A 21953-nucleotide genomic window follows, 5' to 3' on the forward strand; every position below is an offset into this window, starting at 1 on the left:
TTCAAGGTCACAGCAAGGTCAAATAGTTTCATTGAAGAAATAGTTTTTCCTTCAATAGCTTCCTTCACATTCATTATAAAGAGACGTGACTCACACTTTCAGGTCTCTCTACCTGTCTCTCTCTCTCTCTGCCTGTTTGTCTGAAGGTCTGAATCTGTCTCTCTCTCTGCCTGCCTCTCCGTCGCTCTCTCTCTTTTTTTCTGTAGGTCTCTCTCTGCCTGTCTATCTGTCTCTCTCCCTCTGCCTGTCTATCTGTCTCTCTCTCTCTCTCTGACTGTCTATCTGTTGCTCTCTCTCTTTGTCTGTAGGTCTCTCTATCTGTCTCTCTCTCTCTGTTTGTCTGTCTGTTGCTCTCACTGTTTGTCTTTAGGTCTCTCTATATGTGTCTCTCTCTGCCTGCCTATCTGTCTGTCTGTCTCTCTCTACCTGTCTGTCTGTTTCTCTCTGCCTGCTGGTCTGTCTGTCTCACTGTCTCTCTCTACCTGACTTTCTGTTGCGTACAAATTAGTTACAAGCAGTGCTAGACTTGCCAGTGTCGAGTTCTACTTGTCTTTGTTAAACAACACTTTTTCCAGTTATTAAGCATAGGTTATGTGGATTGTCCTCCGTAGCAGTCCCTGTGAATGAGCCATTACTAGAGCTGTTAGCAGGAATTATTATACTTCCAGACAGACAGGAGTTACTCAAAAAGTGAAAGTGTGTGTGTGCGCTCTTACACACTGCATACACCATAATGAGTGTCTTTACTCTTCTACAGGAAGTTTTCCCTAACCGCTGTCGCTATCTCCGGCTCGTTCATCGGGGATCTGGAATTCTGTGAAGCCGCTTCGGGACAGTGCGCATCGCTGTACGAATGAAACAAACAGAATTAAAGGGTTCGGTTGTGATTATAACAGTAAAGTGTGTGTAGATAGTGAGTCTGTGAATCAGCGCCGTTCTCCTGCTGGCTCCGTGTACGGCCTGTCGGTGGCTTCGCCCTAAACAGAGCCAGTTATAGCACTGGAGTTCAGCACACACACACACACACACACACACACACACACACACACACACACACACTGTTCTGTAATGTTGATGTGCTCGACAGCGAGCTCAGTGCGAATCCTTATTGACTGGAAGCCAAGAGCATTAACTGATTATATGGATCCGGTTGCGTTATTGGAAGACTCTCACTCTTTCTTCCCCACATTATTTTACTCTAACCACTTTTGTGCAATTTTTATAAAATAAATATGGCTGTGCTTTTTTTTTTCTTCTTCTTCTTCTTTACTCAGAAGAAATAAGATGTACAGCTGTTCCGAAAGTTTATACTGGTTCAGATTTTCATCAAAAGGAAAAGTCTGTCCTTCTTACTTGCGCCCGCTCTGTCGCTCTCTGTTTGTCTGTAGGTCTCTATCTCTATCTCTGTCTCTGTCTCGCTCTCCGCCTGTCTGTCACTCTCTCTGTTTGTCTGTAGGTCTCTATCTCTGTCTCTGTCTCGCTCTCCGCCTGTCTGTCACTCTCTCTGTTTGTCTGTAGGTCTCTCTCTCTATCTCTGTCTCTGTCTCGCTCTCCGCCTGTCTGTCACTCTCTCTGTTTGTCTGTAGGTCTCTATCTCTGTCTCTGTCTCGCTCTCCGCCTGTCTGTCACTCTCTCTGTTTGTCTGTAGGTCTCTATCTCTGTCTCTGTCTCGCTCTCCGCCTGTCTGTCACTCTCTCTGTTTGTCTGTAGGTCTCTCTCTCTATCTCTGTCTCTGTCTCGCTCTCCGCCTGTCTGTCACTCTCTCTGTTTGTCTGTAGGTCTCTATCTCTGTCTCTGTCTCGCTCTCCGCCTGTCTGTCACTCTCTCTGTTTGTCTGTAGGTCTCTATCTCTGTCTCTGTCTCGCTCTCCGCCTGTCTGTCACTCTCTCTGTTTGTCTGTAGGTCTCTCTCTCTATCTCTGTCTCTGTCTCGCTCTCCGCCTGTCTGTCACTCTCTCTGTTTGTCTGTAGGTCTCTATCTCTGTCTCTGTCTCGCTCTCCGCCTGTCTGTCACTCTCTCTGTTTGTCTGTAGGTCTCTATCTCTGTCTCTGTCTCGCTCTCCGCCTGTCTGTCACTCTCTCTGTTTGTCTGTAGGTCTCTCTCTCTATCTCTGTCTCGCTCTCCGCCTGTCTGTCACTCTCTCTGTTTGTCTGTAGGTCTCTCTCTCTATCTCTGTCTCGCTCTCCGCCTGTCTGTCACTCTCTCTGTTTCTCTGTAGGTCTCTATCTCTATCTCTGTCTCTGTCTCGCTATCTGCCTGTCTGTCACTCTCTCTGTTTGTCTGTAGGTCTCTCTCTCTATCTCTGTCTCGCTATCTGCCTGTCTGTCGCTCTCTGTTTGTCTGTAGGTCTCTCCGCCTGTCTGTCGCTCTCTCTGTTTGTATGTAGGTCTCTCTATCCCTATCTCGCTCTCCGCCTGTCTGTCGCTCTCTGTCTGTAGGTCTCTCTATCACTGTCTTTCTTTCTCTCTCTCTCTGTTTTTCTCTTGGTCTGTCTCTCTCTCTTGCTTGTGCGCTTTCTGCCTCTCTCTTGTTTGTCTGTATGTTTCTCTGTCTGTCTCTCTCTCTGCCTGCCTGTCTGTTTCTCTCTCTGTGTTTGTCTGTTGGTCTCTCTGTTTGTCTGTAGGTCTCTCTACCTGGCTTTTGCTCTACCTGTCAGGCTCTCTCTCTTTCTGTGTTTGTCTGTAGGTCTCTTGCTGTGCCTGTCTGTGTTGCTCTCTCTGTTTTGTCTGTAGGTCTCTATCTCTCTCTCTCTCTCTTTGTATCTATTTTGCTCCGTCTGATCTAGTTTGTCCCTGTCCCTGCGTGCTCTCTCTGTCTTTCTTTTTCTCTCTGTGCTGCTCTTTCTTTCTCTGTCTGTCTGTCTCCCTCTTTCTCTCTTGTTCTCTTTCAATTTCTGTCTCTCTCTGTAATCCCCTCTCTGTCGCTCTGTCCCTGACTGAACCTCTTCTTCTGAAGGCCACTTCACACCGCGTTCGAGTCCCGCGATGTGTTGCGGCTCTGCGCTCGCCTCGTCTCCCTGCAGTCCAGTCTGATTATTCCAGAATCTGCTATGGATTAACCAGCCTGCCAACAACACACTGCAGCATAACTCTGGCCTTGTGTTTTTATTTCTTTTCTTCTGTAGTGGATTTGTTAGCTTATTGCTTAGCAGCGAGGCCCAGGGAGCTGTTCTGTGTCAGGAATCCTGCCAGCTGCCGAGCTTTAAACCTTGGCATAAAGATCCGTACTGCCTGAGACGACGAAGCATGGCTGTGCTCTCATTTACGCTCCGGCCTGCTCTCTAAAGTGGGTGGAGTGTGTGGGGGTGGGGAGTCAGATGATTGATCTGTCGAGCTTCTCTTTTAGTGATTATGTGATATTGGTGATTATTAAGGATGCATTAACAGTATCAGCTTTGAATCGATATTATTATCAAACAGTGGACTGGTATTTTGATTGTTCTCTGCTGCACTGCCGTGTTTTATATCCATACCACAATTATACCACAATGCCGGATTATTATTCCCATCTTAAGTGCATCATTAAGTGTCCTTACCTTCCACTTGCACTATTGTACGCCAAGTCACTCATGTCACTTCTAATATTTTAATAAAGCGGGGGAAAAAGTGTGAAAATCGCTCACTGAACCATGCCTCATATTAGCTATTAGAAAATGAGCTGACTACTAACCACAAACGCTCTCCAGAGACATCAACGATCTCATATACTGCCTTCAGTCCTTCATTTTTATTCTTAATGTCTGTAATATATTGGTTGTATATGACAGGATAAGATCAAGCCACGGTTATGTGGTTATACGTCTTCCTTTATTTTTTTTTTACTCAAGCCGTATATCGGAACCAAATGCGGGTAGGAACTAAAGTTGTGAGTCTGTGAACTAAAACAATGTTGTACCACATGCTGCATAGTACGAGGTACGAGAAATCGTTCGAGCCAATCGTTTGTTTTTCTCACTTTACAGCATCGTCCATAATTTGCATCAAGTACACCAAAAGCGCATAGTTGTTTGTCATTTTGTCACTCGTTAGTGTGAAAGCAGGGTTTGCATGGTTTTGCATGTAATCCTAAAGGAAACGATCTCAAGGTGACTGGAAAACAGATTCTTTTTAAAAAATACAAACAAAAAAACAAACGCGCGCTGCTGCTACGGAATTAAATTTGTGCCAGAAGTACTGAACGTAACTTTTTAAGAAGCGAACAAAAATATACAACGAGTAAGAAGAGAAACTCTGAAAGGCAGAAATGGAACCTGGTCTTCAAATACACAGCGTTCTTTATGATCAGTTTTCGAAGCTTCCTTCTCGCTAATCGTGGTTTCTGAACGCGCTGCCCGAGTTTACGTTTACGCTTTCAGAGTTTACGTTCTCCGTTCTGGCACAAACCTCTCGTGTGGGCGGGGCTTAACAGTGCTCTACTCTCATTGGCTAGTGAGATTTGGACGGACAGCTCCCTGACCTGGAAGTAGAGAGTTCAGTGGTGTGAATTTTGGAGAGCGTTCTGGATGCGGTTCTCTGTATAGTTCTAGTGTTTGTACTTTGTAGTGGAAATGACTCACGTACTTACTCAGTGGATTAGTTCAGGATTAATATCGGAGGTTTGGGTCGTCTCATACGACTATTTTTTTCGACATGAGCTCTCAGGAGCGGAACAAAGCGTCATCTTCAACGTCATCAATGTCTTCATCATCGTCATCATCCTCCTCCTCCTTAGCTGGACGCTCAAGCTGTAGATCCAAATCTTGCCAGCCAATGAGAGTAGAGCACTGTTAAACCCTGCTACACGAGAGGTTTGTTCCAAAATGGCGAAGTAGACTTTTTTCTTATACTTGCGTTAAATGTTATGGAAAGTCCGTAAGCTATAAATAGCCGTTCCAGAGAAAAACCACGTAGCTCAAATCCCTCTATCCTGAAGACTTGGCGTAATCCTTAGCTACAGCTTTACCACTGGACACTCCTTCCCTGAATGTTCTTAAACAGTCGACATGTATTTCTTCATAAAAAATGGGTTTGTTTGTTTATTTAGTTCCCTCCACCATGCAGACAGAATTAGGGGGTGTGTCTTGTACTCTGGAGCGATTTATTTCCTAGGAATTTCCTGGATATAAGTGATGCTTATGAACTGCAAAATATTCCTTTATTTTATTTGTGCTAGATTTAATCGCATGGCTTAACGCTGTGGTTTTGGATCCCGTGCACGTCGGTTTATTTCGGTATAGAATTAGTGTACTATAATAACCCTGACCTACTTAAACTCACATCATCTCTTGACACAAACTGAGACAAGCTGTATGCAAATATGGCCTTTTTCCCTAATTTAGACGGTTGGTGCGTCCTAATACTCCTTATTCAGGTCTGTGTAATGCAAACACTGCAGCGTGTGTGTGTGTGTGTGTGTGTGTGTGTGTGTGAGAGAGAGAATCCAGCAGATTTGCATGCGCTTTGCATACTAAAAGTAGCAGGCAGGATGGAGTTTAAAGACACGTGCCAATATGACAGTCTCGCAGATCCACGCTTTCAGGAGCTCGTGTGTGGCACAAACACACGCACCAACACGCACAGACATGCAAGCGGTGTTTCCTTATCACAACACATTCTCAATTGTAAACAGCTCGCACTGTGACCACCTGCTATTTGTGGTTAAACAAAGCCCATTCTGTAGCCAAGATGTACTCCATGCATGTTTTTTTTTTTTTTCTTTTGAGCTATAGGTAGATTCATTATGTCATTCTTTAAAATAAACCCGTTCATTATTCCCCCAGAAAATAAAACCCTTCCTACAGTGTATTTTGTTTAGCGAGGAAGGGGAAGGCGGTGCGACAAAGCTCTTAACCCATTCAGATTGACGTGGACCACGTGGAATAGAAGCAGGAAGTGGGAACCGGGTGAGAGGCAGGACATCTGTTACAGACTCTGGGAGTATTAAAAGAGTAGTTCTGTCACTCGTAACGAACGTGCTTGAGTACCTGAGTGGAATCGTGTGTCCCTGGTTCTATTGTACAGGTAACGACACTACAGGCTGGACATATGGCACCTGATCCACCCTCTACTGAGCGCATGCATGCATGCATGCATGAATGAATGAATGAATGAATGTAAGAGCGTCTGACGGCATGAATGAGCGATGAAATCACTATGTGGTGGACGCACAGGGGGACCACATGCCCCCAGCGAACGAGGCATCAGGAAGTGGGGCTATCAAGTGACGCCGAGGCTGCGCACCGTCACTATCATGTTTCTGACAGGACCCGAGCACGTACATGAATAAGATATGGTGTCGGGTAAGACGTAGCAGGGCAGAGATCACGTACAGCCTTGCGCTGAAGTTGAAACGATCAGACACACACTCACACGTGTCTCACAATCCGGGGTGGGGCATTCGATCAGGTGACCTTGTGCTGTCACATTTATATCAGAATTAAAACCAGTATGAAAACAGTACCTGGAAAGAAAGAACTTCCTGAGAAAAATCACAACAGGACTTAAGAAGATAAACGATGCGTTCAATTGAACGGATGCCCTGGATTGGCTAGTGTTGATCTGATAGACAGGGGAGGGAGAGTCTGCTCCTCTCACCCAGAGAGCTCGGGCAGTTTTGCTCTCTACTCGTAGTCGTTGGTATTCAAACTCATGATCTGCAGCCATGTTGGAGTTCTTTTGTGATTGCCGCAGCCAAAAATTTAGTTTTTTTTTTTTTTCCTTTTTCAAAATTTGCGCTTTTTTTCTTTTCTTTCTACTCGAATCAGCGAAATCGCAGTCGCCTGAAATGTTTTTGCACGGTCTTTCGCAGTGATGTTTGTTGGTAAACAAGACCTTTTAGCCGTACTCACGTTCACGTGAATAGAAGAGGGCTTCGGCCGAACGCAATCCGTGATGACGTCACATGACGCGTCTCGGATCGAATCCGCAGTAATTTTGAACAAACCGCAAGCACCAATGAATATTGTGGATGTTCCTTGATTTTACGTCAATTTCTGCAATCACAAAAAAAAAAAAAAAAACACAACCGCGAAATCCTAGAGGGACCATGCTGAACTTTGGGTTTGACGAGACCTCAGAGTTGAGGGGAACGTTCTTTGGTTTTACTTACTCGGAGGTCAAAAATTCCATGAGTTCCTTAAAGTTTTCTTCAGAAAGAGGACTTTTCAATTTCACCCACTGTATTCATGGATTCCTGTTCTCGGCTGGCAGGAGTGGAACCAGATCTTTAGGTCTTCTCCTGTTGTAGCCCATACGCCTCGGTGTTCGACGTATTGTGCGTTCTGAGTTGCTTTTCTGCTTAATGCGGTTGTAGAGAGCGGTCATTTGAGTTACTGTAGTTTCCCGGTGAACTCGAACCTGTCTGGCTTTTCTCTTCCCTCATCAACAAAGCATGTTTTTGATAACGATCCTTATAATCGCCGCTGGTTCATGTTTGAAAACAAGTGCGCTTGTTCTTGATTTAGCCATTCCTACAGCCCTATGTGTACACACCCATCACTTCCTTTCATTCTTTTCATTCTGCCGTTCTCTACCACATGCCCGTGTGTGGCTGTTACACATGTATAATTTAGCGTGTGTTGGCTAGCATCGCAAGTCCAAGACCGCAGCTAGGCGTTGGCTCTCGAAGAGGATAAACCGTGACTCTGCAGATGGTTATGATTATAATAACCGTCCAGCCCACCTTTGAAACCTCGTGTTACATCATCCCCTCCAAACCCCCGCCCCCCCTTTTTCCACACTTTTGTATTTTAGTAGCATGTTTGATTATAAGAATGTGAGGAATGTTGGAAAAACAGAAGAGAGAACGGAGCGCACGGTGCCAGTCATCTCAAATAAAAGATTCCTGAGCCGTGAGCTCACGTCTAGCACACGGGAATTAGGTAAAGGCTCACTTTCTCACCCTTTGCTTTCTCTATACGTCTCTCTCGACCTTTGAACGTGAAGAAATCTCATAGCAGCAGATCTTATGATGTTCAGTTATGTAGCAGTTTAAACCGAGTGTGTGTGTGGGTATGTTTTTATATCTTGCCGGGGACCAGACATCTCCACAAGGAGAGGAATATCTGACGTTTGTGGTCCCCACAAGGGTTAATAATTGTATGGATGGAAAGGCCTCACTAGGTTAGACAAACACGTATGTGTGTATCTATGTGATCTACTGTAGACCACAGCAGCATCTGTTTTGCATTCGAGTATTTTTAACCATGTGGATACAGAAACCCTGCATGGGTGTGTACGTTCTAGGAAGTTCTCACACACATCCACACACACAGTCGTAAGTCATTCCAGTGAAGATTTCCAAGAAGACAGATAAACGAGGAAGAGCTGTGTTTGTGTTCGAGTCTGGGAGAGAGTCACTCTTTAACTTCATGCGGCTCTAAAGCATGGTGTTCTGAAAGCTCGGCGTCTGATAGATCTGATCACGTTTGCGATAAGTTTCTTCGTACGCATGCTTACAGGAAAATAAGTAAGTGTATTGTACAGTGTAGTAAAATGAAGTGCAGAGAAATAAAGAAAAAATAAATAAATAAAAATGATGAAAAACAAACGAGCTGATCGTTTTGTTTATGAGCTTCGTATCATTCGAACGAGGGTTTTCTTATTTTCCAGTGGTGACACAGCATAAACGGATGTCATCGTCATTAACGACCACTCTATTAGCTTTGGTAGTTGCTATAGCAACACTTTGAAACCTTGAAAGACTGCCTGAGCCATAAAAAGCGCATAGGATAAATGTTTTGCTTTAAACCTCTACGGCTTTTCAATATCAAAATCTTTGGTTACACTTTATGATCAATTATTTTATTATATCGATCTTTTTTTATTGCTATTTGTATCAAATTTCTTTTTCTTTCTTTTTTTTTTTTTTTTTAAAAAAATGCTTTCGCAAAACTATTAACAAATCACTATACTGTACATATACACACACGTGACATTCTTCAGGCTGTAACAGTACACGTATTAGGGGTTGGGTTTTTTCCCCGATCTGGGGTTTGTAAGAGAATAAACACTGTGAATCAAATACGGTTCGGTTTTAAGCTGTAAATATATTTCAGATCGGGACGTCCGTTAAAATGGAAACGGGATCGCACTCCTAAAAAAAAAATGTTCGTACGTTCATTGTGATGAGTGTGTAAGAAAAAAATACGCAAATTGATAAAATAGCTAGTCTATGATATTTGCTTTTGCTAATTGGATTATGCTAACCACAAGGTGGCAAAAGTTCATTTACGGTTTAGGCGTAGCTAAAGAAAAAACGAAAAAAATTCGACCATCAGAAAAGCAAATTCACCGAAGGGGAAAGGACGCGAGATGCGAAAGACGCATATTTGATTCCGGTTCCTCTTGCTTCAAGCCGACTTTATCTAGGTGACGTGACTTCTCAAGGCTCTCGTGTGAGCCAATAGGAAGGAAGTAGGCGGGACTGTGGTGTCTTTGGCTGGAAAAAAATCTTATTAAATAATCTTCGTCTGCTTATTATTATTATTATTATTATTATTATTATTATTATTATTATTATTATAGCGCTCACACTAGACTAACTTGCCTAGCTGTTTTCTTGTTTCTTGGTGTAAATCTTGGGGGGGAATACATGCTAGGACCTTTTATGTGGTAAATTATTTATTTATTTATTTATTTATTTATTTATTTATTTATTGGCTATCCACTAGTTAGGAATTTCTTGTTAGAAGTGTTGGCACCTCTGCGTTAGGTTTATGAGCCCAAATGATCTCAACACTGACGTGTGGTCTATCAAATGTGACACTGTACTAACATCGCTCAAGGTTAACGTGGATTATCGTATGCCGATGCTAATATCTCATACACATTATAGCATTCGTTTGCGACGTCACTAAAAGTGTCAGTTACTGAGGTAGTAACAAGAAAACATGAGTCACAACAACTACTGTACTTCATCGCTCAAGATTATGTTTAAACAGCCATTCAGTGCCAGTTCTGAAAACAAACAAATCTCACAATAGGGATATTTATATCTTTCGAGTTGCGAGCGGATTATAGAGAACCCTGGATTACGTTCTTTGCTGCGAGTGCTTGAGCATTTTGTGATCAGGCTAATGCAAAAAAACTATACCTCAGAGGACCTGCTAGGGAACAGAAATGGTCCAGTATGGAAAGGAAATGGGTTAAATACTTGTGATTCTTTGTGTCTCGACAACTTGTTTTTCCAGTCTTTTGATGTTCCTCGTCAGTACATCCAGCTGTGATTTATAACCGTGAGAGAGAGAAAGAGAGAGGGCCAGGTGCAGGTTCTTGCCCACATGTTTGTGACCTCACAGGTGAACTACCCTTGGCTAAAAGAGAATCCGGTAACTGTCTGGATACGTGGAACCTCGTTGGTGCTACGCAGCCTGTGAGCATCTCACTGTCTTTATTTACTGAGTAAGCTAAAGCTGTCTAAGGCCTCAGGGGGAGCGATAATTAAAGTGTTCTTGTTTACGCGAGTTATAGCCTGGAGAAACATAGTCACTAAGCAGGTGATGTTCGCGCTTAGCGGAGAGCTCTGAAGCTCTCAAATAAGAGCGAGGCCAGTGGCTTGGTCATGAATTTCCCTGCTTTCTGTGTCATTCTGGAAATATGCACACATTGTGTGTGTGTGTGTGTGTGTGTGTGTGTGTGTGTGTGTGTGTGTCAGGAAATAAAGAAGTACATAGGTGCTGGATGAGTTCCTGGTCTATGTTTGCATGATTCGTGACCATAATGTGAAAAAAAAAAAAACTTTCTGTATTATTTTCACTTCATTGCGCTTATAAGACACATGGCTAGCTGCACGTAGCCTGGATTTACACCACTCCGATTCGCCGATACTCCGATTCTGTTCCTTGCTGTAAGCGATACGATGTAAGAAGCGCTTACGGACACGTTTTTACTTGCGTAGTCCTTTTAAAATGGCAGATTAAGAAGGTTATTCACTAAAGCTTGACCAATCAGTGACGTTCAGGTCAGTGCCTGGTTTGCTGAAAGGTTCCTGCTCTGGTCCAACAACTTAAAAAAAAAACTAAAGGTTCCCAGAGCTACAGTACAGCCCAGGAACTAAATATATTTCCTGGTTCCTTCATTGGAAATGCTCTAGTCACTTTGACTTTGTGGAAAAACAGCTCTGGTTCCAGTGGAATCGAGGAAGTTCTTGAATTGAGTTTCTGAAAAGGGTTTGGCAGCCAGTTATATATTTCCCAGTGTTCTCCAGAACTGGTTTCTCTCCAGTGTGAGGGTGAACACATGGGCTTTCCTCAGAACAGGGCCTGATGACAAGATGAGGATGTGACGGCTGTGTTGTTAAAATCTGCAGTAAGTGCATGCATACCGTGGAATTCTCTGTTTAATCTGTGAGTGTGTGTGTGTGTGTGTTATGTTCAGATCTCTCTGGAGACGGAGTATCTGGGTCCACGCCGGATCGAGGCACTCAGACGGGAGGATGAGGACTGGCAGAGGAAGGCCCACACTGCAGTGCTGTCTATCCAGGACCTCACTGTGAAGTACTTTGAGACCACGGCACGGGCACAGAAAGGTATTAAAACACGTTGACGCGCGCTCGCTCTCGCTCTCTCTCTCTCTCTCTCTCTCTCTCAATAATTTCCCGACTAAAACATGTAGATGTGTGTGTGTGCAACCTCATAATCAGTCCCTCCAGGATTTCTCGATTTTGCAATCACAGAAATTAACGCAAAATCAAACAAACACCAAAATCTTTGGAGGAACGTGCAATTTTTCAAAATTACCGCAGATTTGCCGTAGATTCGGGCCGAGACGCGTCACGTGATGTCATCACAACCCGCATTCAGCCAAAGCCCTCTTCGATTCACGTGCGTCGAACATGAGTGCAGCTAAAAGGTCTTGTTTACCAACAAACATCGCTACGAATGAATTTCGTTAAATTGCGATTTGGCCAATTCGAGTAGTTTTCTGCCCAAAAAACGCACAAAAACACCTCAAATTTCGAAAGAAAGTAAACAAACACAATAAAATCAACATTTTTGGCTGCAACGATCACAAAAAAACTCCGAAATCCTGTACAGACTGTTATAATAACCTGCTGAACTGAGGTACAGTGAGGATTACAGCTCCGTCCTTATCACAGTGGTGTGCACAAGCCTAGACCAAATCAATGTTTAGTGTCAGAACTCATACCAGAACCGTACAAGGACTGGATTAGTTCTCTCAGTGCCATGCAGATTTAAAAGAACCTGGTACATTTGTTCTAGAGTCTTTGGCTGTTTCACTTGCCCGTGTAGCATTTTTGTTAAAAAGAAAATGGATGAACAAAATCCATGATGTTTGAGTAAGGAGAGAAATAAATAATAGTTCATGATAAAGCTCTGTGAGTCATGCAGCTTTGTGTGTGTTGAGTAATTATGCATCTGTGACTCGCCAGAGAAAAAAAAACAAACAGTTGAAGCTATGGTACTCGGCGCTGAAATCTCTTACACACTGGAAACAAGAATATATCCTTGTATTCCTGGCACATTAGACAGCAGCGCTAGTTTTTTCCTCAGGAGACCTTCGCTAGTCAATAACACTTCCAGGAAGCGGAGCCGCAGGGTCTGTGTTTCGGCACGTCCTCTCCAGCAGTATGGCTGCACCCAGTCAAATGTGCCTCCTCTTATAAAGATAAATAAAGACCGAAGTGTGTACGGGTTTTTTTTTTGTTTGTTTTTTTTTAAATGCTCCCACTGTGAAGTTTTTGCATCAAGTCCTAATCGATGCACTCGAATAAAGGCGGATAAATCGAATAACGGCGCGTGTATTTTATCTCAGTGATGTCCGAGCGCATGCGAGCCGACCAGAGGAAGTTCGGGAAGGCGGCGTGGGGTGCAGCAGTGGAGCGCATGGAGAAACTGCAGTATGCTGTTTCCAAGGAGACACTGCAACTGATGCGCGCCAAAGAGATCTGCCTGGAACAGAGGAAGCATGGGCTGAGAGAGGAGGTCTCACACATACATGAGTGTTTCCACTACATGCACGTAAACGTATATTAAATAAAATCCTGAACTTTTTTTTTATTTTTTCTCCTCGGTTGATCTCTCAGATGCAGGGGCTACAGGATGGCGAGGACGCGATGGCGCGCCTGGACCAGTTAGAGGCGCTGTACTACGAGTTGCAGCTGCAGCTCTATGAGATCCAATTCGAGATCCTGAAGTACGAGGAGTTGCTGCTGACTGCGCAGCTGCAGAGCCTGCGCAGACAGATGACAGGTTAGTCACCGGATTAAGGGTTGTCCATGACGGTTCGTTTAGTAAATTAAAAAAGATCAGCCGTACGCATCTGATGTGTCATGAGCGAGCATCTGCGAGTATGTGGGATTTGAGCCCGCCTTTGAGTCGATTCATTGGGTCTCTCACCCGCAGCTGTTTTTAAAAATATCTTTTGTGTGTGTGTGTGAGAGTGAGAGAGAGAGTGACTCATGCTCTGAGCTGCTCACTTGCACCACATGCTGGACAAAGAAACACACCAGGCGTCTATAATCCAAATATCAATAAAGACAGAAGGAAGGGAGGTGAATCTGGGGTTTGTCATGAAATAAGAAGAATGGTGACTGCTTTATATGAAAGAAAATCAAAAAAATTTTTGGTCCTATAATATTTGTGTCAAATTTCGAACTGGGATTTTTGTAGGTATGCAAATTCCGACCGTCTGTAGCCGACTGTTAACCTTTAACGGGCAAAAAAAGGGAATAAATAGAAAAGGATAATAATGTGAATAGGTTCTTACTGAAGGAAGAAAACCAACTCTAACATGATCTTGTGTTTTGTTTGCCTTGGTATCATGTGTGTTGTGTTTTGTGCACAGAGCGGCAGGACGAGGTGGTTTACTACGACGCGTACGAAAGTCCTGACGCCCTGCAGGCCACTGACGACACGTCTCTCGCTCTTGCTCCTCTGCGAGACGAGGTCACCCAGCTGCAGCTGAGGACACGGCAGCTAGAGGCCAGGAGGGGTCGCATCACTGCCAAGAAAGCCTACCTCAAAACCAAAAAGGTACCGGCCAATAACGGCACGGAACCGAATGCAGCACACTCACAGCAGGTGTTGCCGCCCAGGTGCTGAACAAAGTAAAAAATAGTTCACTTTAGAACTTAAACAGTAGCCCATTGGAACTGAAATTTTGAGTTCCTCAAAAGGTTCCGGATGCGCTTCGTGTGCTCTCAAACGGGTATATGATATGTTGTGCCCCATAATGATTTACTGGGTCCAAATTGTCTCCATATCTGATGTATCTGATTTCATTTGAACGATAGGCTGTCATGTGGCGTGACAGAAAAACGCTCTCCTCTGTCGGTTAGAGTGAATCTAGCCAGCTGGTGTGTATGTGAGCTTAGGTACTTGGAAGAGATTAGGTTAGCATCTCGTCTGAGCGCGTTAGCATACGCTGTGACGTAGCAGTCCGATAAGAAGTTGTAGCGGACCCACACATGTCTCCGCCCTGAACCTCCTCGATTGGTAGGGAGAACTAGCTATGGGTAAGAATTTGGAAAACTGGGGAGAAAATCGTACAACTTGACAACTTCTTTTCTTCCAAACGTACCTGTAAGCGTTGACGTCACTGTTTTGTGTTTTTTTTTTTTGTCTTCATCAGGAAATCTGCATCGTCAATCACACCCAGAAAGTGCAGCAGCGCCAGAGCGGCCAGGACCACGACTCCCAGCATGCTTTGCGGCAGGTGTGAAGTTTTTCTTTGCAAACAGGCTCCTCCTTGAGAGTAAAATGTATAGGAGTTATTTATTTATTAATTCGCTTAGTTTACGGCACAGCAGAGTTCCCGATTCTGATTGGTCAGAAGGCGCTGATTAATTTCCTGTAACAGAATTTTATTCGCCATGTCTAAAAGAAGTCCCCAGCCAGAAATCGTATTAACCTCAAGCACGAGAGAAAAGAAAGGCTTGAGAAGTTCGTAGCTGTTATAACGTGAATAATAATTTGATTTTGTAAGATTACTATTGTTACGAATCTTACATCCTAGTACTCTTACGTGTTGTGAATTAGAATTTCATTTCATATTTAGCGGAATAAACCAAATTTTTCTGCAGCAGGATGAAGAAGAAGAAGAGGAGGTGAGGAACACACGAGTTAGCCAAGAGAGACAGAAGACGCTGGACAGACTGCGCAGCTTTAAACAGGTTCATTATTTTCCTGTAAATCAATACACACCAGTGAACAAGCAGTTAAATATCTTTGGAGATGTTTTTTGAACGTTTTGGTTTTTTTGTTTATTTTCCCATTCCACATAGCGGTACCCAGGCCAGGTCACGCTGAAGTCCGCACGCCTTCGGCTAGCGCACGCCAGAAAGAAAAACGGCGCCGGGCAGACGACTGCGAAAGAGGGCCAGCCCCAGATGCAGGTGGCGAGCGTGCAGACGGACGACGCCCCGGCTTCTCTGAAAGACTCCGCTGCTGTCCCGGAGCTCCAGAGACCCGAAGGATTCATGTCTTTACCCTCAAACATCCCGCCCATCCCAGAAACACTCGGGCCGTCCTCGCTGCCCACGCTCACCGAGCGGAACGTTCTGGACTCATCCACTTCTCCGATCTCTCCCCCTCCCCCACCTCCTCCTCCTCCACCTCCTCCTCCCTCTCTGGAGGACACGCCCGGGCTGGGACAAGGGCAAGGACAGGGACACGTGAGCAGCCCGGTGTCCCAACCCAAAGCAGAAAGTCCCCTCGGCCCATTCTCCGCTCGCTTTTTCGACAGCAGTCAGCTGGTGAACGCGCGCAAAAAGTTAAGGAAGACGTCCTCTCTGGAGTCGTCCCAGTGGAGGAGAGGTGAGATGACCGGAAGGTCTTAAGCTTTACCAAATAATTGAATTTATTCAATTCCTACACATATTAAACCACGTAATATCCACGCTGTTCATTTTCCTTTCCAATTTGCATTCAGATTTCAATTACTTTCAAGACTTGCTAGTTAAATGTGTTCAAATATGAATATTTCTATAAATGTGTATTACCAAAACATTAGCTGTAGCTGCTCTTAAGTCATGAAGAGCCAATATCATGATTTTATCCTAAATCATAAAGGCGTAGGAGCATCACAAACGTTTCAAAAGACATCCGTTTTCAGATCATGAAACGACGCGAGTATAGGTTTAATGTCTGTTTCGTTATGGCGCGTAGCTATCCCTCATAGCTCGAGCAAAGTGTGACAGTCACTGGGTCAGGAAATCACTAGTAAGGTTTTAGTCATTTTTAGGCAGACTGTTTTTTACCAACATGTTTGTTAAACTGTCTAGATGAGAGAGATGTCAAAGTATGTTACGGGCAGAAAAAAAAAACATTTTCACCAAATCCTAATCTTTGGTCTTTTTTTTTTTTTTTTCTTTTTTTTTTTTGTCTGTTTGCTAGAATTCAACCACAACAACGTCTGACATCTTTCCCTAGCCGTTATCGCTCATTAACAGGGATTTAGAATCTAAGACTAATAATAAACACAGCCAATCGATTTTACTGACTTTTTTTTTTCTCCCTGACTGTTGAATTAAAATGTTTATTCTGCCCTCTTGTTTGATTTTCAGTCTCTCCTCAGTATTAATATGAGCATCAAAAGAGTTTTCTAAAATCGGGTCAACGTTGAGGAAGGAAATGAGAGCTAGCTACCTAGACTTATAAACAACACCAGTATGTTTAAGTTTGACATGTCAGTACTGTTCATTCCTGATTGGCAGCTGATGATCGAGAGGTTCCGCCCCTTTCAGAGATGTACCAATCAAGATAAGGAGAAGCCGTGCGTCCGGGTGGAACAAACGAAAGAGCGCGCTGTCCGATTAAACGTCGATATGTTTTGTTTCCTGTACAAAACCCGACCGCTATCGCACGCCATTCACTCTCAGTGAAGCTCTGCGTCCGGGCGGTTGTTAGAAGTCTGTCGTCCAGTGAGCGTTAATCTTTCATCCCATTAAAACACCGACTATACGAACACCTAACAGACGCCGTCTGTGCGATCCTCCGAAACCCAGTACTTCTCCAACGTAAAACATCCTAACAACCCATAATTCCAAAGTCTAGTAAGAGCGAGAGGATGGCAAGTGTAATTCGGGTGTAACGGAAGCACGTAATTCAATAGACTAATGAGATCTTAAGCATTTGAAAGGAAGGTATGATGAAATTTGAACCATATTTGAACGACAGCTCTAAATCATACCTCCTGCCCACAGCGTCCTCTCCTATGGACGAAGTCCTGGCCAGCCTGAAGCGCGGGAGTTTCCACCTTCGCAAAGCTGAACTGCGCGTTCTCGCTCCAGATCCGGACCAGGACGACGGGAACAACATCCTGGCACAGATCCGACGCGGCGTGAAGCTCAGGAAGGTGCGGCATCACGAGCAGCAGCGCTGTCTAGAATCCAGCGACCCGCTCACACGCAGCATCCACGAAGCCCTGCGCCGCATCAAAGAGGCTTCACCCGAGTCCGAGTCTGAGGACGAGGGGCTGCCGTGCACCGACTGGGAGAGCTAGATCACTCACACACACACACACACACACACACACACACACACACACACACATATGAATACATGCATACTTACATACACACACACACACACACACTTTAGTGACCAGTGTATATATTCATATATGCACACATCAGGCACATTTAAGATCGTGAAATTATATCGCAGCACTGCTCGGGCTTATCATGGCCGTCAGGTTTATGAAGGAAAAGCATTGATTATGTTGTTTTGTAGTCGTGTACCTTGGACACGGGCCTTGTTACAAACCGCTAAGTCAGGCTCAGACCACTGACCACACACCCACTGGGCTTAAAAAGCACAAAATTCATATGTGCCCTCTCTCTCTCTCTCTCTCTCTCTCTCTATCTCTCTCTCTCTCTCTGTTTGTTTCTCTCAGCTTCTGATCTATCATCCAGTCCAGTCGTGGGTTTTAGCCACTGTTTATATTTTTATCATGTTTTTTTTCTGTTGTGGTGTCAGTAGACAATACCACACTTCTCCTTGAAACAAACCAGTTCATTCAAATCAACAACTCGTTTATCAATTCAGAAACGAAGTACAATCATTCCACGGGTTTGGCTTTGAACGATATCAGACCCATCGAAGTCGGTTCAAATACGTTCTCGTGATTAAAATTCCTGACATTTATATTCCTGAAGCGAGCCGTGTAACCGCAGCAGCTCTGAAACCCGCGTTTAAGGTTTTTATGTGTTATTTTTTTCTGATTTTCCATTTTGGACGATGTTGCATTCCGTGGCTTTGCCTGGTTGAGAAGGTTGCAGAAGGAAAGATTACATCCGCGTTCATTTTATTTTAGTTTTTTTTTTAATTATTATTTCAAATTTCATTGTGTTTATTTACTGTCCTTTTCTCCAGGTTTTTGCTTGGTCATAGTTGGAGAAAAACACCGTACGTATGTGTAGTGATGCACTGATGCCACCTACAGCCAACATCTTTTATCTACACCTCTCACAAGTGCCGCTGTTTCATTGTTTTAACTTCATTTTTTTTTTCTTTTTTTTTGGTGTGTGTGTTTCTTTACTCATATATAGTATTTCCTTTTAGATTGGTGTAGGTTTCTTTTGTTTGTTTTTCGTGTATTCATGCTCGTTCACCAAGTTCATTTCATTTATTGCCCAAATCTATAATGTTTGTGTGTGAGTGTGTATGCGTGTTTCTTTTTTTTTTTCTTTTTTTTACATTAATTATGAATATTCCGTCTGTGAACACAAGCACAGCGCATTGACGGACATTTGTGTTTTCATTCACGGTCGTTTTCGTTCACGGTCCACTTGTGACCTTTTCTGTTTTTTTGGGAATGCTGACCTACTTGAGGCAGAAAGAAAGATTTATGATTGGTTTTGTGCAACCAATGACATAAAGAGATTAGAGAGAACTCGAGACATCGTCTTTCACTGGCTACAATAGTTCTCCAAAACTTTTAAAGGGGCAGTTTGTCATTTTTACGGTCCTCTGCTGCCTGCTAGTGGAATTGCAATTGCAATTAAGCAAACTAACAAGCTTTCCTCTACTCTCTAACAAGCCCTGACCACTGTTTCATGAGCTGCCCCCTGGAAATTAACTCATTTCCAGGCCAGAAAAACTGAAGCCTGACCAAAAGAAGCTAGCAAGTTCCATTCTGTTTCTGTGATCTTTATAAAATTAGACTGTTATTCCAGGTTCAGAAACACATTCCATGCTGCAATTAAACACAAGCCTGATTAATGTTTACGCGTTTACTGGATATAAACATACGTGTTTATCGCAAATTATTATGCATAAACCATGTCTTGTACATCGCAAACATATCATCACATTAAGTAGCTTGTAGATAACGTTCTTAACTATATTTGGCTACTTTTATAAATAACGTGTTTAGTGATGAAATGGATCGGGATCATTGTATTGTTTAACATTCTGAAGAGCTGTTGTAGCTAAGAATGCCTTGGTTGCACTGAAATAATTATAATTCTTTTCTCCCTCGTGAAGAGATTTGGATTATGGTGCGTTCACATCATGTCAGAATCATAGAAATTACGAGTGCCTTAGGCATATCATCAAACAAGGTTCCCCGGTATAACTGACATTATTAATGCTTTTGCTAACATGAACAAACCGTGAACGGCAGCATTAATGCGCCTTACGTAATGTTAACTAAATAACATAATTAACACGTAACTTTATAATAATAATAATAATAATAATGTAAATAATCCACCTGGATTAACCAATGTTCTCCATCAGTAAGTAAAATTATAATATTTTTTTAATTGCTAGTAAATTATCAACTAAATTTATTTTGTAACATTTAATTTTTGCTATATTGTTCAGATGTAGTACTTTAACATTTAAACAGTTTTCAGTTAACATGTGTTAACTTCTCGCTTGTTAGCATCACTTTTGGCTCAGGTTAATGCTAGGTTTATCATTGGTTAATGTTAATTAATGCGTTAAATAATGCAAGTTAAAGGAACTTTAATGTAAAAAGCATTACCTTCGTAACCAATTACGAGTTATAAATATATAGAGAGATATAACGTCTGGATTTAACCAACTTTCCGTAAAAGTCAACTGAAGAAATATTTTTTTGGCATTGTATACATTGTTATAAAATTACCGTTTACCCTTGTAGTTTATCTCCTGTGGACGTGTAGTGACTGTTAGTTTTGTCGTTTGTGAGTGTCGACTATCCAGCTTTTTTTTTTCTTTTTTTTTCTTTTTTTTTTTTTTTTAAGTTCCAATGATAAATGGTATTAGCTAGCTAGCTAACTGGCTAAGCACAAATTAAATCAGCGTGAAAATTGGTTGTTTGATTTACAGGTTACGTGCTAAGCTTTGTTGACAGATTTGCACAGCAAGCTAACCTTACTAGCTACGTCCACTCAGAAGCGCTAGCGATCTCCGTGACTTTCTTTCCGAGGTTTTATTTTTCTTCGAGAGGTCGGATAAGACAGGATGAGATGAAACCACCGTTTCTACTTTTTTCTTCTATTTTTCAGTGTTGAACAAATCGCAGGAAAGGAACTGAAGTTGTGAGTGAGGAACTGAAGAAAAGTCGGACCACACACGGCATGCGTTTCGTCCGAGGAATTATTTGAGCCGATCGTTTTGATTTGTAGCTTTGCTGTCATACTTAATACATGTAGAATTAGCCATATGTCATGCTGTAACTTTGTCGCTCACCAGTGTAGCAGAAATCGCGTCTCCAAGTAAGAAATGAATGACAGCCGTTGCACGCTTCGTGGCGTGCTAGTGTGAACACAGGGTTATTGTGAGTTACCGTCATTCTGACATAACGCGAACGCACTATAATCCCTAAAACCTCTCAGCAAATTTGTTCCCTCATGAAATAATGGATCTCATAATCTCAAAGCCGTTCTGCCAAGTTTCACTTATTTCAAATCCATCGACTTGCTGCTCAGTATAAAATGCTCTGTCTGTGATGTAGTAGGAAGTTATTTCCATGACTTCGTTTTTATAAAATGATGTCCAGCATCCACACCTCCTCAGCTGTCCTGTGGCGATTCCAAGTTTACGATCGGAGACTTTATCCAGCCGTCTGTTACGGTGCTGCCTAAGGCGAAATGTGGCCCAACACCACATGCGATCAGCCACTCTGAGAAGCTAGTATTCTACTAAGAGAACAGGACCATGATGCATTGCTTACCGTGTAACTGTGTTGAAGGAATGCACCCCCGCGAGCTGATCCGAGGTCAGTCGATGTGTTGTTTTTTTTTTTTTAAACCCACGCTGCACTGGGATCAGCTCGGCCTTGCTGTAGTTGTGGGAGTGAGAGGATCCACTGTCACTCTCTCCGGGCTGCACTTTTATTTAAACACGTTTCCATCATGTGTACTGTATTTAGTCTTTTTATTTTATTTTATTTTTTAAAAATCCATTAAATACATATTCCACTTATTTTAATCATGTTATTTGTGGTATACATTCTATGCATTGCTATCTTATGTCTTTATAACATCCCCAAAAAAAAAAAAAAAAGTATACTTCTGGTCATTTGTAATGCAACACTACAGTTTTGATCCCTCGACCTCAACAGATACAAACCCAGATATCTATACGTGACTGACACAGTCACTAGAAATGTGCAATATTATAGCAGAAACTGAAAAATGCATATTTTTCATGTGTATTATGTAATGAAACAGGAAATCCAAAAAAATTACAGCTGCATGGTTGCTTAAAGTACATGTATTTATTGAGCTTAATATTTAAAAATGTATAACAGTAAAGTAAATGTAAAAAGATTTTTTAAATCGTTTTTTTTTTTTTTTTTTTTTTTTTTCTCCATTTTGCATTTACTTTATTTTTTCCCGCCCAGTCCATTTTATTCCTAATACATGTTTGGTAATTAAATTGCATTTTCTCCCCGTTAAATGAATAAAGACAGGTAGTAAATGATTCCTGATGTCTTTGTGTCATCTTTAAACTTGGATTCATCAATAGATTTGAAATAAAATCATTTGTTTTATTTTACTTTGCAGTTTGTGAATTTAAA

The 21953-nt window shown here is 42.6% G+C and overlaps 1 protein-coding gene across 2 annotated transcripts in view; it reads left to right on the plus strand.

The window, feature by feature from the left end:
- The window catches only part of jmy (junction mediating and regulatory protein, p53 cofactor), a 36164-nt gene extending 14308 nt beyond the window's left edge, over nucleotides 1-21856 (plus strand). Inside the window, exons 3-10 of one of the 2 annotated variants that reach the window (XM_017493004.3) lie at nucleotides 11355-11505; nucleotides 12753-12922; nucleotides 13024-13189; nucleotides 13785-13972; nucleotides 14571-14654; nucleotides 15022-15111; nucleotides 15223-15754; nucleotides 17143-21856. In XM_017493004.3, the coding sequence (XP_017348493.1) occupies nucleotides 11355-11505; nucleotides 12753-12922; nucleotides 13024-13189; nucleotides 13785-13972; nucleotides 14571-14654; nucleotides 15022-15111; nucleotides 15223-15754; nucleotides 17143-17441 (1680 nt within the window). In that variant the 3' untranslated portion in view covers nucleotides 17442-21856. The remainder of the gene's footprint in view (nucleotides 1-11354; nucleotides 11506-12752; nucleotides 12923-13023; nucleotides 13190-13784; nucleotides 13973-14570; nucleotides 14655-15021; nucleotides 15112-15222; nucleotides 15755-17142) is intronic. The other variant, XM_017493005.3, reaches the window with a different exon arrangement.
- The last annotated feature ends 97 nt before the right edge of the window (nucleotides 21857-21953 follow it).

Source organism: Ictalurus punctatus, chromosome 18 (assembly GCF_001660625.3).
Source record: "Ictalurus punctatus breed USDA103 chromosome 18, Coco_2.0, whole genome shotgun sequence".
In the NCBI taxonomy this organism is placed as follows: domain Eukaryota; kingdom Metazoa; phylum Chordata; class Actinopteri; order Siluriformes; family Ictaluridae; genus Ictalurus; species Ictalurus punctatus.